The sequence below is a fragment of the Ostrinia furnacalis genome, unplaced genomic scaffold (genome assembly GCF_004193835.3).
Source record: "Ostrinia furnacalis isolate ACB-3 unplaced genomic scaffold, ASM419383v2 OfSCF3121, whole genome shotgun sequence".
NCBI classification, from domain to species: domain Eukaryota; kingdom Metazoa; phylum Arthropoda; class Insecta; order Lepidoptera; family Crambidae; genus Ostrinia; species Ostrinia furnacalis.
In genome coordinates, this window is record NW_021133360.1 from 379,314 (window position 1) to 394,758 (window position 15,445).

At 37.7% G+C, this 15,445-nt stretch overlaps 1 protein-coding gene across 2 annotated transcripts in view; it reads left to right on the forward strand.

Annotated features, from left to right (window-relative positions):
- The first annotated feature begins 3,496 nt into the window (after nt 1–3,496).
- The window catches only part of Reph (Regulator of eph expression), a 96,929-nt gene continuing 84,980 nt past the window's right edge, over nt 3,497–15,445 (forward strand). The window contains exons 1-2 of one of the 2 annotated variants that reach the window (XM_028310844.1): nt 3,497–3,990; nt 4,116–4,173. In XM_028310844.1, the coding sequence (XP_028166645.1) occupies nt 3,925–3,990; nt 4,116–4,173 (124 nt within the window). In that variant the 5' untranslated portion in view covers nt 3,497–3,924. The remainder of the gene's footprint in view (nt 3,991–4,115; nt 4,174–15,445) is intronic. The other variant, XM_028310843.1, reaches the window with a different exon arrangement.

Sequence of the window (15,445 nt, forward strand, 5' to 3'; positions counted from 1 at the left end):
TATGTTGCTATCGCGCTTGCACACTCACTGCGGGCGCCCGTCGCACAGTCGCGACAGCAATATAATTACGCGCGAGCGATAAGGATGGGTAGCTTGGGGTCATTGGACGAAATTCTACGTGCTCACAGACCGGGCTTTATCAGCACTGGCCACTGCAGTAGAAAAAAATAATATATACGTATTGAGATTAATACGTAACGAGCGCAAACTGTGCGACATTTGTATGTAAGGTGTATTCAGATATCTATAAAAGTAAAACGTGCCCAAACTGCGAGATTTGAAGGAGTCTCATACAAATATTGCACGTCAAGTAGCTATGTGAATAAACCTTACCGTAGTGTGGTGAAGGAATTGTTCTATGTTGAAATATCTAAAATATGAGATAACTGGTATAGTTAGATAGTAGATTAAATAAGTGGCTTCAAATGAGTTCAAAATTATCGAAATTGTAACGTGAACTGCGACCGATTTGAAGCCATTTATAAGTAGCGTAGTTAGTTTAAATAATATTAAGTTGATTTGTATTGGTAATAATGATATGTCAATGATGGTGATTCGCATGTAATCAATTTATGTAAATCAATGTATCTCATTTTCTCCTTAGTGAAATAAGGTGACGGTCTCCTATTAAACGCTATACGCGGCGTATGACGTCAGCGTCAAACGTTCCTACCGACGTCATACGCCGACGTCAACGTCTGAAAGATACCACAACAGTGCATGTCATGATGTGACGCTGTACGCAGCCTACTGCGTTTATAGGAGACCACAGACTATTGTAGCATATAGCCTCCAATCATAATGGTTAAAATTGTAGTATGCCACTTCTAATTCTAAAGTCTCCTTTCGTTCACTACGGAGAAAAGGGGAGGTCTGTGATTGAAATTCTAGAATTATTTACAATCAAGAATTGAATTTGAATGTGTAATCACGGGCCAAAAGTTATACCTTGTCCGTTCAGAATGTGAGCCTATTTGTGAATGGTTTAAAAAAATCTATCGATTGGCGAACGACACACATTACTAACGACGATACCGCCGGGTTCTCAAAGTATTTCTTGACAAAATCACGTAATGATACTCCATTAATACGTATCTTTCATCATTTTTTATATGACTGATGGCATTTATACATCAAAATACGTAACGCATTTGTGTTCTCGTTTAGTGTTTAATGGGAACCCTAACTGTTAAGAATCTAACCAGGGTATTAAATTAATCCCCATTATAGTTATCTGCATTGGAATTCATTAGTAATTCTATTGCAAAACAGAAAACAGTATAAACAATATTAAAGAAAAAGTTATTCCTCAATAACTGGACTCCCGGCGACCCAATGATGCATCAGAGAAAATGTTTTGTACATAATCTTGTTTTAACGGATACCTCATAGGTTTTATTGACCATCCTCTTTTTAATAAGGTAACAAAATACGTAAAAATTGCATTTACAATATTACGTCCAACTACATTTACCTATTCTATGCGTATTCTAGCCCCCTTAAACAAAACAATAAAGGACCAAATAATAAGAGTTACGCCTCTTTTTAACATAGCAAGTCTTGTTAAATAGTGTCAAAATATTCATCGGTTATAACATAACAACGATATTAATGCCCTTGAGTAAATAAATAATTTGATTTGTTTTCAATTTTAAGTTGTAAGGGGGTAAATGTTCGTTCCTTCGTTTTAAGCGAGGCAGCTTCTTCTTAGTTCTTAAAATACGTAACACACGTTAATTACAATCTGTCTAGATTTAATGTTAGTGCCTAGTCGATAAGATGGCGACAGCTTGTGTCAAACTAGCGATAAGGACCCTCCGTGTTGTTACCTGATTTGTTGAGACGAATAAATGTTTATTGTAAATAATGTAGCAGTAAGTGAAACATAAAGTTGTGTAAATATGCCTTACAAATTATGAGCATCGTTTTTATATAAGTACCTAGACACGTTCAATTTGTTAACATAAGTTTTCTAATGAAATAGAACTAAAACTATCGTTTCTAAAAAAACCCTATTGCAAATAAAATGAACCCAGTGAATTTAGTTTTAAGTTTAAAAAACAACATTTGATAAGTAAAAGCGTTAGTATTGAGGCTACAAATCCGTCATAATACGATAACAGGCGTTGTTAATTATGCTTTACTTTATGAAAGAATCTTAATGGGTGTTAATATTCTTAAGTTTATTACTTTATCAGTAAATATATTGTTGTTTTATACTTGCCGTTGGGCAGGAGACTAGGGAAGTCATCTTTTGCGATGCCGAATAATATTTTAGGAGTTTATTAATATTTTAAATAAGCAAAAAACGAGTCCGATAAAGTTATAATACTAATAATACTTAATATCATGTGAACGAACAAAGAATAATTTAAAAGTTAAATGTTTAAATAAATTCCTTTATAATTCCTTTAAAGTTTACTAAATACATTCTCAAGATTTTAGTCTAATAGGTTAAAAAGGTTGTTTGCATATAATAATATTCATAGTTTCTCTATGCTGAATCAATAATGACATCCCAAATTGTGTACTTACTCTATTTTTAGCTTATGATGGTCTCGTACGATTATTGTCTTTATCAAGACATGCTTATTTTTAAAATAATGCCTAAACGTTATCTAATGCAACAGATAACCATAATCTCATGTTAGGAAGCACGTGTTGTGTATTTATATCAGTCCCTAAAAGTTTATTTATAAATTAATGTCTTAGTAAGTAGTGTATACGGTACGACAGTGTGATAATTTAGGCCTAGTAGTCAAAATTATAGTCTCGTATACAAATTAGCTGTAAATAAAACGCCTCTTTTAAGTGTTTTGTTTGTAAATAAATCTGTAAAAAGTTTGTAACTCGATGTTAAGTTTTCGTTAAAAATACATCAATGAAGAAATATAAAATCAGTTGTGGTCCATGATTTCTTAACCCTTCCCTGTCCGCGTCATTCGAATTTGCCGCCGCACGCACACACGCGCGCCCGGCCTGAATAATGCACGCGCCGGGCGGCCCGCAGTGAAAAAAGATGCCTAAAAACCTTAAATTACATCTTATTTTTAATATCCAGCATTTCCCTAAAGTCACCCGACACAGATCAGGCGAGCGAGTATGTTTTGTATGGGTGACCTTGAGTTTTGTTTATAATCAAAACCAGTTCTGTTTAGTTTGTAATCATAATAACGATACGATCCACTACAAATAAGTACAGACTATCATCCACAGTGCCGGACCGGTCGCGGAGCCGGCCCTTCCGCCGACTCGTAAACAAAGGAACAAAGAAAGCCTTTCCCGTGCGGCGTACGCAAATCAATCGGCATATCCACACCAGCCTTACATGCGCAACTTTTTATCAGCGATTTATTATCAGCCCAATATTATATAATAAGAACCTGTGTCGCTATCGCCGTCCCGCTCGCGCTGCGCGAGTGGCGGCGCGGCGAGCCCCCGCGGCGCGCGTGCGAGCGAGACGGAGCGTGTTGCATTAAATTTCGATCCTATTCTGTAATGTTTTGTCCAATCGCGACCGATCTCTGCGTGTTCCGGTTCTTTGTCATCAATGGGTCGCCGGGCGAGTCCGTTTCGAGTGCCTCTCGAGAACGTTTTACGCGAATTTTGAAAGGAATATCGACGCAGAAGTCGCGGCGAGCGTCCGTGCCGTGAATCGTGTGTCGTTCCGATCGACAACCCGCGGAGGAAACGGAGAATTCGGCGCGTTCGGAGTTACGCCGTTTCGGATCCGTGCGCGGCGGCACTTCAGCTGACTGCGTCGTACGCAAGGCTACTCGTAACCAAACCAGTAGTAGTCCGGCGCTCGAGGCAGGCGGTCGTGCCGGCTCGCGGAAGATGCGCCGGGAAGCGGCCCCATAGCCCCAGCCCCCAGGCGGCCCGCGCCGCGCCGAGCGGGTCGAGCGGCCGAGCCGACGCTCAATAATGCTCAAGTTTCTGACTCACAAGCTGCGGACGCATTCGTTGAATGAAGACAACGTTTCCGAGAAGGTGGGTGTCGCCGCGAGCCGGCTCCGCGAGCCGAAGGTCACAGCCGCCAGAAAATGGCCGCCGCGAGAACAAAGAGCGGAGCCGAACCGCCGCCGCCACCGCTCTCATGCTCCCGTGTGTTGCAGGTGGAGGAGCGCGACTCCGGCACCGAGTCCGACGACGAGGCCGAGCGCGCCGGCTCCGGTGAGTACACCTCTCCGCTCCGCTTGCGACACGGAACACCTCCGCCATTACGACCGCTCGGAAGCGATTCATCCCGTACCTGCCATTATTAGGTTCCTATTAGCGCCCTGCCGGGTGGTGCCGCGCCGCGTGCTCGGACGTGGCCGGTGCACGCTCCGGAGCCGCTCCAGTGATCGAAGCGCATCCGAGGTGACCTTGGCGGGTGACCTTGGGCATTATCGATGTAATCGGACGTCGAATGAATTAATTGAACCTATTCCAATGTTTTAATTCGGGCGAAGTGACAATTTGCGTTGCAAATGTCGCGAGAACACGCCTATCCATTGTAGTGGGCAGTTCCTTCATTATTTTTCGAATTCCTTTGTAATGATGTAAGGTGGGTTACGACTGAACTGCCTAACTCTACTACACTATTTACCTAATTCTACTAGTCCTGTGCCTTGTGCGATCGATGTTGTGCCGATCAGCTGTAATACCATGTAACGTAGCGACTTTTGTGAGGGTCAAACATGTCGCCCCGCTGCCGGCAGGGGGTCGTTTTTGTAATGGAAGGGGGTCCCTTTTATCAATAATAGCTCGACAAACAGCTGTGTTATGCCTACGTGGCTATGAAGCGAGGGTTATATTTTTTCGCTTGTCAAAGCGTAATAAAATAATGAACTTATAAAACTACGGGAGTTTTTGCCGGAAGTGAGGGTCTTGGTTATTTTACAAGCTTGTTCGGTAACTGTTACTGGTAAATTTAATAATGGACCGTCGAGCTTCCCGAGTTCGCCCTTTAGTCTAGTTAGGGCCGGTCCTCCGAAGCTGGGCTTTAAACACATTAATCAATTTCCTACCTGTCCTCTGTTGTATTAGGTCGAACCGGTCGTTGTAATTAGAAATAGTTTATTTTCTGAACTGCCTTTTTACAATTTGCTGAAGCAGCTGCTAAGTTTTTCACCGTCTTTTTCAATTTAACTTTATTTTCTTTCGGTAAGAACGAAAACTTCGTTACTTTGTTCGTTTATTTGGTCGTTTGATTCGTTGCTTCATCGCTTGGTTTATCTGGTTCTTTTATACCTACTAATAATATTATTTCCTGCTATCAACCTTCTAGTACTAGCTTCTTTTGACTACTGGAAATTGGGTTACAATTTCAAGCGTGTGTAACTTGATTGCGAGTTTAAAATCCTAGTTTTACTCCTAGAGCTCACACTTTATGAAAAGTCAAACTTGGCCCATCCGACTGACATAAACAAAAAAATTCAACGATTGCTATCGGTGTTCGTTAACAGTTCAAATGTCAAATTTCTGGCTTGGTCGGGACGAAATAAAAAACAGAGACCGTTAAAATAGGCCTACGCTAGCTGCCCCGCGCTCGGTACCTACCGGCTCCCTGCCCCGGGCTGTTGAGTGCCAATGAACTGCTTGTCAGCTACAGCCTGATTTAAATCTTTTGATGTTACATTACATTAGATATTTCCATGTTAAATAATCTTTATATGAACGTAATGTCTCACCATGTACTCGATAGAAAACATTGTCAGAAATTGTCTTTGTCTTCGTGTGCTAGCGTGCGTTACCAATTAAAATTATTTTGATTCTTTATACATTATGTAGGCACATATTTTTCATGGCTCTCTCCGCTTCAACAGTTATTCTATTGTGAAATGTAGGTATTCGAGATCTTTATTGCCAAACCATTTCCTTTCTTAGCAAAAACTTCTTCATGATCTAACATTGATACTTGAATTTCGGAACTGGAATTCTTATTTTTGGTTCAGAGACAAAAAGATCTTTATATAATTTGATTGTCAGTGTAGTAAGTAGGGTTTTCTAGGCAAGTGTCAATGTGCAAGCTACATTATTGAGATGATTTACATTTACATTTTAGAGTGAGACACGCCTCCCAAAGCTATCGTAGGCGTTGTTCCTATTAAACGATATCCACCAATAGGCGCGTTCTTCAGGCGATGGCACCATAAATTATTTCGTAGTTGTTGAATTTTTCCGTCGGGCGAACACCAGACAGGAGTTTGATAGCTGCTGAATTATTTGAATAATTCCATTTAGCGGCTGTAGGCTGCTGCGACCTAGTTAGCGTCCCGCGGGAGCCGGACGGGATAAGAAGAGCGCAAGTTTTAAGCTGGCGCTAAGCTGTCTCGGTGAAAGTATCATTGAAATACACTGAGCTGCTCTTGCGCTATTTTCTGACAAACAGACGAACTTGAGAGAAGTTTAAAATCCACCTTTAATTCGCTGCAGTTTAAGGGATTGCAATTGATATTGTTTTTAATAAAAGCGTTCATCACTAGTCCACGCTGTTATTGTTTTGCCTTTTTCGCCTACCAGCTTCTGAAGACGATTGCTCTATTCTAGGGTTTCTCACAATATTGCATTAATCTTGATGTTAGTTAATGCTTATCCCCCTCTCTTATTGTTGCTAGTTGTATTATAGACTTAATAGAAATATCTCGATCTCTGTTTAGAGATTACTACAATATGAATATCCTAAACCTAACCTACCATAATAATAGGAATCTGCAATACTACAGGTTACATCACACTCAAAGTCCAGATAAGCTTTTGCTTATATTAACTCCCAATGATCAGGCATTGATTCAGGGTTCAATGCGTTTATTTTGTCAAAACAATGACGACACACTTCTTGCCTGCTATCAGACTATCAGGAGTTCACTGTCATGGCAATTTGTTTTTAGAAAATACAGCAGTTAATAAAGTTAGCAATGAATATGTAACCAAATTGTAAACAATGTTTATCATCACGTACATTTGAGTATCTGTTTGTGTGGTATGACATCATGTCAGCTGATTTTACAAAAATAGTGATTGGGAGCTTTTATCATCTTCTTCCATAATCATAAGGGTTCATAACCCTTTTGATTGATTGACAACTTATCTAATTGCCCTTCATAATTTTTTTTTAAATCGGAGCCAGGAGTTACCACGGCCTTCCAAATTCTTTCATCTAGAGAACTTTTTTGTCAATTTTTTCATCCTATTAGTTTTTAACGCCTGATAGTCTACATATTAGAGACAGGTAGAGATCTTAACTTGTCTACATTAGAGACAGGTAGAGACGGTAACTAGCTCTGTAGCCTCTAAAACTAAACCGTGTATTATGATTAGAACATCCTTTGTTTTCTTTACAAACCTGACAACATATGCCTTATCTCGTGTTATCGTTATCCTGGGTTTGGTCACTTCAGCAGGATGTGCAGTTGTTTTGAGTGTCAATCTGAGTCTCAAAATAATAAGTCGTGTTATCAAATCCACTCGAGTACCCACAATGGTAGGCGCGTTAGTATCTTAGTACTATTAATAAACTATTTGACAATAGCTGATACAGTTTGACTATTAGTCATTTCTCATTTCATTTCTTTTGTTTTATTTTATTTTTAGTTTGATAGAAAGAAGAAATAATGTCATGGTTTCTTATTATTTCATTTTCTTTTTAGTCTTATTAGGTAATCATTTCAATAAATCTTAAGATTCGTTTCGTACTTCGTACCTTTTCTGTAGTTGTTGTGAGCCCACATGTCTACTCATTACGGTACGTTTAATTCACCCTAAATTTTAATAATTTTCATATTTTATTATTATCTTTTTATAGTAATATAGTATAAATTACTTTCTTCTTTTATTTGTGTTAATATAAAGATAGATTTATTATTATTATCTGCAATAACTGTAATTATATTTTATCGTTTATATACAAAGCGTTATCAATTGAATAAATAAACAAAACTAGCGAGATAAACATGGCTGTACAGTTAAAGGTCAAACAACATGCACAAACATAGGTACACAATTTATCAACAGTTGATAGGTGGTGAACCGCGACGAGTTTATATAAATACTATTTTTCGGAATTACCGTTCAATTTTAATTTTATAGACAAAATATTTTGGTTTATGTAACGGAGTTAATCTTAGTTCCATAATTCAATTCCCCTTCCTCCTCGGATCGCGAAAGCGTTCGGACGTGTCCACTGTGCTCGTCGCGAATTTAACTAGTCCAAAGTAACAAGACCTCCGTACGCGACCAGCCAACGTGCTTCGAAAGCTCAATATACACTGGCCGACACATCCATCTGTAATAGCGACCACGTAAACTTAGAACCTGAGAAAAATGCGTCGTGTCCAAAGAAGCCCAACTAGTTGCAAAGGGTCGCAGCATAATCAATCAGATCAAGATGTCTCCAAACCAGAAGAACAGGGACCCTCAACATCTTCTGTGACCCAGCGGCAGAAAAAACGAGGGGATGAGAACATGAGTTCCTTTAAAGATGAGATCAGAAAAATGTTGGCGGATATGAAAGACAGTCAAAATGAGATCCTGAACAAACTTGTAATGGACATAGCAGAAATTAAAACACAAAATCTAAAAATTCAACAAAGTAACCTAGAAATCGAAAAATCTATGGAATTGATCTCAGCCCAATATGAAAACGTTAACAAAAGAATAGATCATCTGGAAAAAGAACGCAAACAACACGTACTACAAATTTCGGAGCTTGAGAGCAGACTAGAGGAAATACAAAGGAATCTAAAATCGACAACCATTGAAATCAGGAACCTACCTCTACACAACAAAACTGATCTAAAGCCAGACTTAAGGAAGATAGTGATGGATACGTGCACGGCTCTGAACGTCAGAGTCCAGGACAACGATATTAGGACCGTCTTCGAAGTCAAAGGCAAGACAGGAAAAACTACAATTGTGGTGGACTTCACAAGAACTGCCACTAAGCTGGATCTAGTTAGAATGGTTAAAGAGTTCAACAAAAAACACCCGAACCAACGGCTTGACACCACTCACTTGGGCCTTGGGGGTGCACCCACTCCCGTTTATATTTCCGAAGCCCTCACTGCAAAGGCTAGAAGAATTTTTTTCCTGGCACGCGACTTGGCCTCGTCCGCTGGATACAAATACTGCTGGACGTCAAATGGAAGAATATTTATGAGAAAGACTGAAAATTCCCCACACGTGGAAATTAAAAATGAAGCTGACCTCTCCAAACTACGTAACCCACAATGACTATCAATTGTCTACTGCTTGAACCCGGCCTTGGTAAATTTTATTGTTTTTCATTCACTATTTAATTTGTTTACTACAATTATTTATCTTAATTTACACATAGAAATCATCCACCACATGACACTTAATACACTAACACACCCAACATTGCATTTGCACACACTAATAACACTTATATTTATAGACTGGTACTTATGTTTTTTAACCCACTGCAACCGATCATTGAGTTATTCATGGTTATCCTTAATTAGAAATGGCTAGCAATAATAATATAACAATTACTACGGGCGAAATTGATGAAATTTCAATTGGAAAATCTTATTTATGTCTACCGGAGGAATGTAAAGAGATAGTTGTTCAGAATAGCTTTGCCAAATCACTGAAAATTCTAACCCAAAATATTAGGAGCATAAATCGAAATATTGATGACTTTAGGGTATTACTTACAAGAATTGATGTTGCGTGCGACTTATATATTCTCACAGAAACATGGAATAGCAAGACCATATCATATCCTAGCCTTACCAACTACGATACACACTACACAAAGAACAACAAAAACCAAAATGATGGTCTTGTGATATATTCAAGAAATGGTCTAGATTTAACAATAGATGAACCGTCTTTCGAAGATGCTACTGTTCTTTGTATAAAATTCAATACTAACACTCTTATCATAGCCGTCTATAGATCTCCATCACACCGCAGTGCGTCAGGCTTTGTCGAATCCATGGACAAATTACTGACGCAAAATAGATTCTATCACAATATCATCATTATAGGAGATATTAACATTGACATAAAAACTAACAACGAAGACTGTAACTCAGCTGAATATCTAAACCTACTGAGCTCTCATGGTATTCTGAAATCTCATGAATATCCAACAAGAGGCGACAACTGCCTTGACCACTCTATGGTTAAGACTAAGGTACCAAACATCACTCTTGTACTAAAAGCTCCCCTCACTGATCACTCTGCGGTTCTATCATGCCTAAACACAAATTGTAAATTGACCTCTAGAGAAACCATAAACAAAAACAAAATAGACTACGAAGCATTACTAAATGATGTTAAAAACTCTAACTTTGATGCCATTCTAAAATCCAAAAATGCAAATTATGCTGCCGACCAATTAGTAAATATTCTCTCCACTTGCCTTAAGAAGCATACAACCAAGGTCACGGTCCCTAAGAAATACCAATGCTTTAAGCCATGGATGACTCCGGGACTCGTTCGTTGCATACGAAATCGAGACCGCATGCATCTTAAGTGTAAGTCTAACCCAGATAATGAAATACTGAACATCACATACAAACGCTACAAGAACTACTGCAATGATCTACTGAAGCGACTCAAACGAATCCACGAACAAACCGAACTTAAGAAATACTCAAAAAACCCAAAAAAGCTCTGGACAACAATCAAAGACATTGTTTATATTAAAAAAACAAAATTGTCCCCAAGGGAATTATTAAGAATGGCTGATACTCCGCAAAATTCGATTAACAGTGTAAACAACTATTTCTCACAAGTAGGTAAAAACTTAGCAGAAAAAATTCCCTTAAACCCTGTGGCTCACTCAGAACACCAATTTAACTACATCCGTATGCATAACCCACCTAACTCCATTGCTCTCTTCTTGACCTCTGAAGTCGAAGTGTCGGCAATAGTTCGTAACCTTAAAAACGACAGTGCAACTGGCTGGGACGGTATTCCTAACATCCTTCTCAAACGTGCGATCAATTATGTTGTTCCATCCATCACACATATAATCAACCTGTGCTTTGAGACAGGAGTATTTCCAGATACATTTAAAATCTCAATCATTCACCCAATACATAAAGCAGGTAAAAAAGATTCCGTCCACAATTACCGCCCCATCTCAGTTTTACCAGCTCTGTCGAAAATAGTGGAAAAGATTATGAATAAAAGACTGCTGCACTTTCTCGAGAATGAAAAACTTCTATCTGAAAATCAGTTCGGGTTTCGAGCTGGTAAGTCAACAACCGATGCCGTAACTCAGATGACAAATTATATTGCCCAACACCTAGACAGCAAAAATAAATGCATTGGCGTATTCTTGGACCTCGCAAAGGCATTTGATACGGTCTCTGTCAAACTCCTTCTACAAAAAATGGAAAACATAGGCATTCGAGGCAAAATTCTCCAACTGTTTACCAGCTACCTCTCCCACAGAGTCCAAAAAATTAAAATTGGTGATCTAGTCTCTAATGACGCAGAGGTAACGTACGGCGTGCCACAGGGGAGTGTAATCGGTCCTACCCTCTTTCTTATCTACATAAACTCCCTTTGCAATCTGAAGCTTCCCAATTGCAGAATATTTACATTCGCTGACGATACCGCGATGATTTTTCATGGCGAAACATGGCTTGATGCCAAAGAAAAAACAGAAGAGGGACTACGGATTGCAAACCGATGGCTACAAAGAAACATTCTGACATTGAATGAAACTAAAACTAAATATATAACATTTACAATAACTAAAAGAACATTACCTGATAACAATTTTGAGGTAAAAATGCATACATGTCTAGATTCCACCCAGGCTTGCCAGTGTATTGTATTGGAAAGGTTAAGTACTATTAAATACCTTGGTGTGCTCCTCGACCAATCTCTGACTTGGAAACCTCACATCGAACTCATTTCCGAGCGAACACGAAAATTAATATATATATTTAAAAAATTGCGACACGTAGCTGATTCTAAAGTTATCAAGACCGTTTATTATGCCTTGGCACAATCGATATTAGCATACTGTCTAATGGCTTGGGGTGGCGCTAACAAAACGAACATGTTGTTGGTTGAACGATCACAGCGTGCTCTCCTTAAAGTAATGTCCTTCAAACCATATAAATACCCTACGCATGAGTTATATTTGCAATGTGGTGTTCTTAGTATACGTAAACTTTTTGTTTTGCAAAGTGTCCTGTATCAGCACAGGAAACTTGCACTTACTGAATCACAGACCACTACGAGGAGAAACAAGAATATTTGTCCTATGCTGAGGTTTAAAACAGCTTTCATCAATAGGTTTCAATGTTTTATCGGTCCATTTATATACAATAAAGTTAATAAAATTGTAAATATATACGATTCAAATAAATACAACTGCCAAACTAAACTAACGCTATGGCTAAAGTCGCTATCGTATGATGAAGTGGAAAGTCTCTTTAAAATTCTAAAATAAAATCATTTCCTGATTCTCAATACAAATTCACTCACACACACACACACACACACATTTTTTTTTTCTATGTTTGTTACGCGATAACTCCGCCAATTATGAACCGATTTGAACAAATCTTTTTTCGGGGTATAGGTGATACCTCAAGGGTGGTCCCATTTAATAATAGAAAAAACAACCCCCAAGGGTGGAAAATTGGGGATGAACTTTTTTATACGCAATATCTCCGCCGATTATAAATCAATTTGAACGATTATTTTTTTTGTTGAATAGGTATTATCAAAAGGGTGGTTTCATGCGAATTTGAAGAAAATATTTCACCCCCAAGGGTGGAAAATTGGGGTTGAACTTTTTTATACGCAATATTTTTAATTTTTAGTTTTTTTTTGTGTTCACGCATTTGAAGTCGGTTTTATTTTTTTAAAAAGTTATCTACAACAGTACTGATCCTCATTACAGTTAATACAATGCTAACACATCCTACTAATATTATAAAATAATAACATAGGTAGCTACAACAATGTGATACGTACATAATAGAGTAGATTCTGTATGATCTTAATGAAAAGGAGAAGAAGCCCGTTCGAATAGCGCAGTTTATATTCTGTTTTCTTCTTATTTCACTTTTCTTTGGCATTAAATTATGGACCTTCTTGGTAAAATTATCAAAGTTATGGTAAAATAGAAAATTGTTTATGGCATACAATTTTGTATATTACTTTGCGATAACGAGGAAAGTTTCCTCACAATATAAGTAAAAATCTTTATCATATTTTAACTGTGCGAATATTTAGATTGAGTGACGAAATATTGTTTTTGTTGTTGAAAATTACAAAAAAAAGAAGCCCCGTTGTTATTAAAAGCCTCTACGTCTTTCAGTACCTAGCTCTTTAGACACACAAACACAATTCAAAATATTAGATTCATGATAGTTGTGTAGGTCGTGTCATGAAATTAACAATTTAAGTACATCTGACTCTACATTTTGGTGCAACATCACTACGCTATTATTTCAATTACATTAATTTAATGTATTATAAAGGGTCAAGAAAATATATTTATTTAAAGGCGGTCCAAAAGACCCATCGCGGCATCTCAAATATTGCCCTTCGAACTTCCAAACAAACAAAACAAAGAACTCCTAAAGTTAAAGCGCTTATGAGTTACTTCATCGGATTGGTTTCTAGGGAATCGTATTATAGAAATAAGAAGCCCAAAAAACTCAAGTTTGTGTCTTTACGTACATGACTATGTACTCGTATGCTTTGTCATGTCATATGACTTACTGCTGTCAACCCTCCCGTGCCGCGAAACTATATACAGGGTGTTAGGTAAATGGGTATATGAGCCGACACTAGCCCATGTTAACATGGTCATATAAATGGTATGGTGAAGTCAGAAATTTGATATCATCATTTTATTTATTTTAATTTTCATACAAAATTAATTTTATAACATCCGATTTGTATGAAAATTAAAATAATTAAAATGAAGATATCAATTTTCTGACTTCATCATACCATTTATATGACCATGTTAACATGGGCTAGTGTCGGCTCATATACCCATTTACCTAACACCCTGTATAGTACTAGTCTTATAGAATATGTACCTTTTTGTTTAGCTTGCTTGATGTGCCACTCTATACAGTCATCTAAAATAACTTATTCCAAAACTTTAAAGATAATGCCCTCTTCCTTGTACTTTAGTCGATTCATTCAAAGTTCGTAACTATGTAGTCTTTTAGAATCAACTATAGCTTTTTTTTAACTTTTCATCTGGTTTTCACTATAAAGATAAATGAATGCAGAACGCTTGGTTTATGATGTATCTACCCTGAATGACGTGAAAAATGACTTCAAAACGAAACAGATACTTACCAGATGTTTTTTTGTGCGCCGTGACTAAAAAGTTGCTCCTGACAACGAATTCTGGAGAACAAAGGAAAACCGCCTCTTAATCTGGCCCTCAAAATAATTAAAAAAAGCAACTGCTTACATATTTATGATCCCTTAATTATAAGCCTATGGATCTTACTATAAAAAATGCTGACGGTGAGGATGTTTGTAGCTTAGTCACGCCAAAATGGCAATCTGGATGAAGAAAGAAAGATGAACATCTATAAGAAATTTTTATCCTGGGAAAATGTACGTTTTGCGTGATATTTGGTTTGTATAATTTGGTTTATATAACCACACCAACGTGTGGAGATGGCGATCTGCCAATTACCTATTGGCCTTTGATCGCACCGCCAATGGCGTTCTGCACGCGTTGGTGTGGTTGAAGTTTATAATAATTACGGATCAAGAGATCTTGATAGTAGCTTTCGTGGTATAATGTTTAGGGCAGAATATAATTGTATAAGAAACCGTAATAGATATTTTAAAAGGTGTTTCAGGTAAGTTCTATAACGAAAATGTGTTTTAAAGACAGATACCCACGAGCGATGTTGCTGGCAAAAGCTAGCTTAAAATAATATCATGGCCAAGAATATCAGTCAGACTGTAAAAAACATAAATCTTTTCATCTCGTACGTGAGCTTTCCTCGGAAAGCTTTTCAATTCACTATTCAATCAGCATCGAATAATATAGCTTTTGAACTGAGTTCAAGGAGTATCACACACACTTCATATTCGTGAATAGCTTTATATCGAAATCCCTTTTCGGCCATGATATGAGTGAATACAAGGAAATTAAATCTTGTTTTAGGCTTACCTATATCAGGCAATGCTTATATTTTTTTATTCAAAGATTCCTCCTGGCCTGTGCATGTAGGTAACTATAGAAATTCTCATTATTCTTTCCCTACTTTTAATATTATAAATGTAAAAGTAACACGGCCTATCTCTTANCTCTCTTACGCTTTCACGTCTAAACCACTAAACAGATTTTGGTGAAATTTGTTACAGAGATGATTGAGTCCGGACATAGGATAGTTTTTAACTTTTTATCCCTGTTTTTGAAACAGGGATGCGCACAATAAATATTTTCTGTGACAAACAAAATTTCACGCTGGCGAAA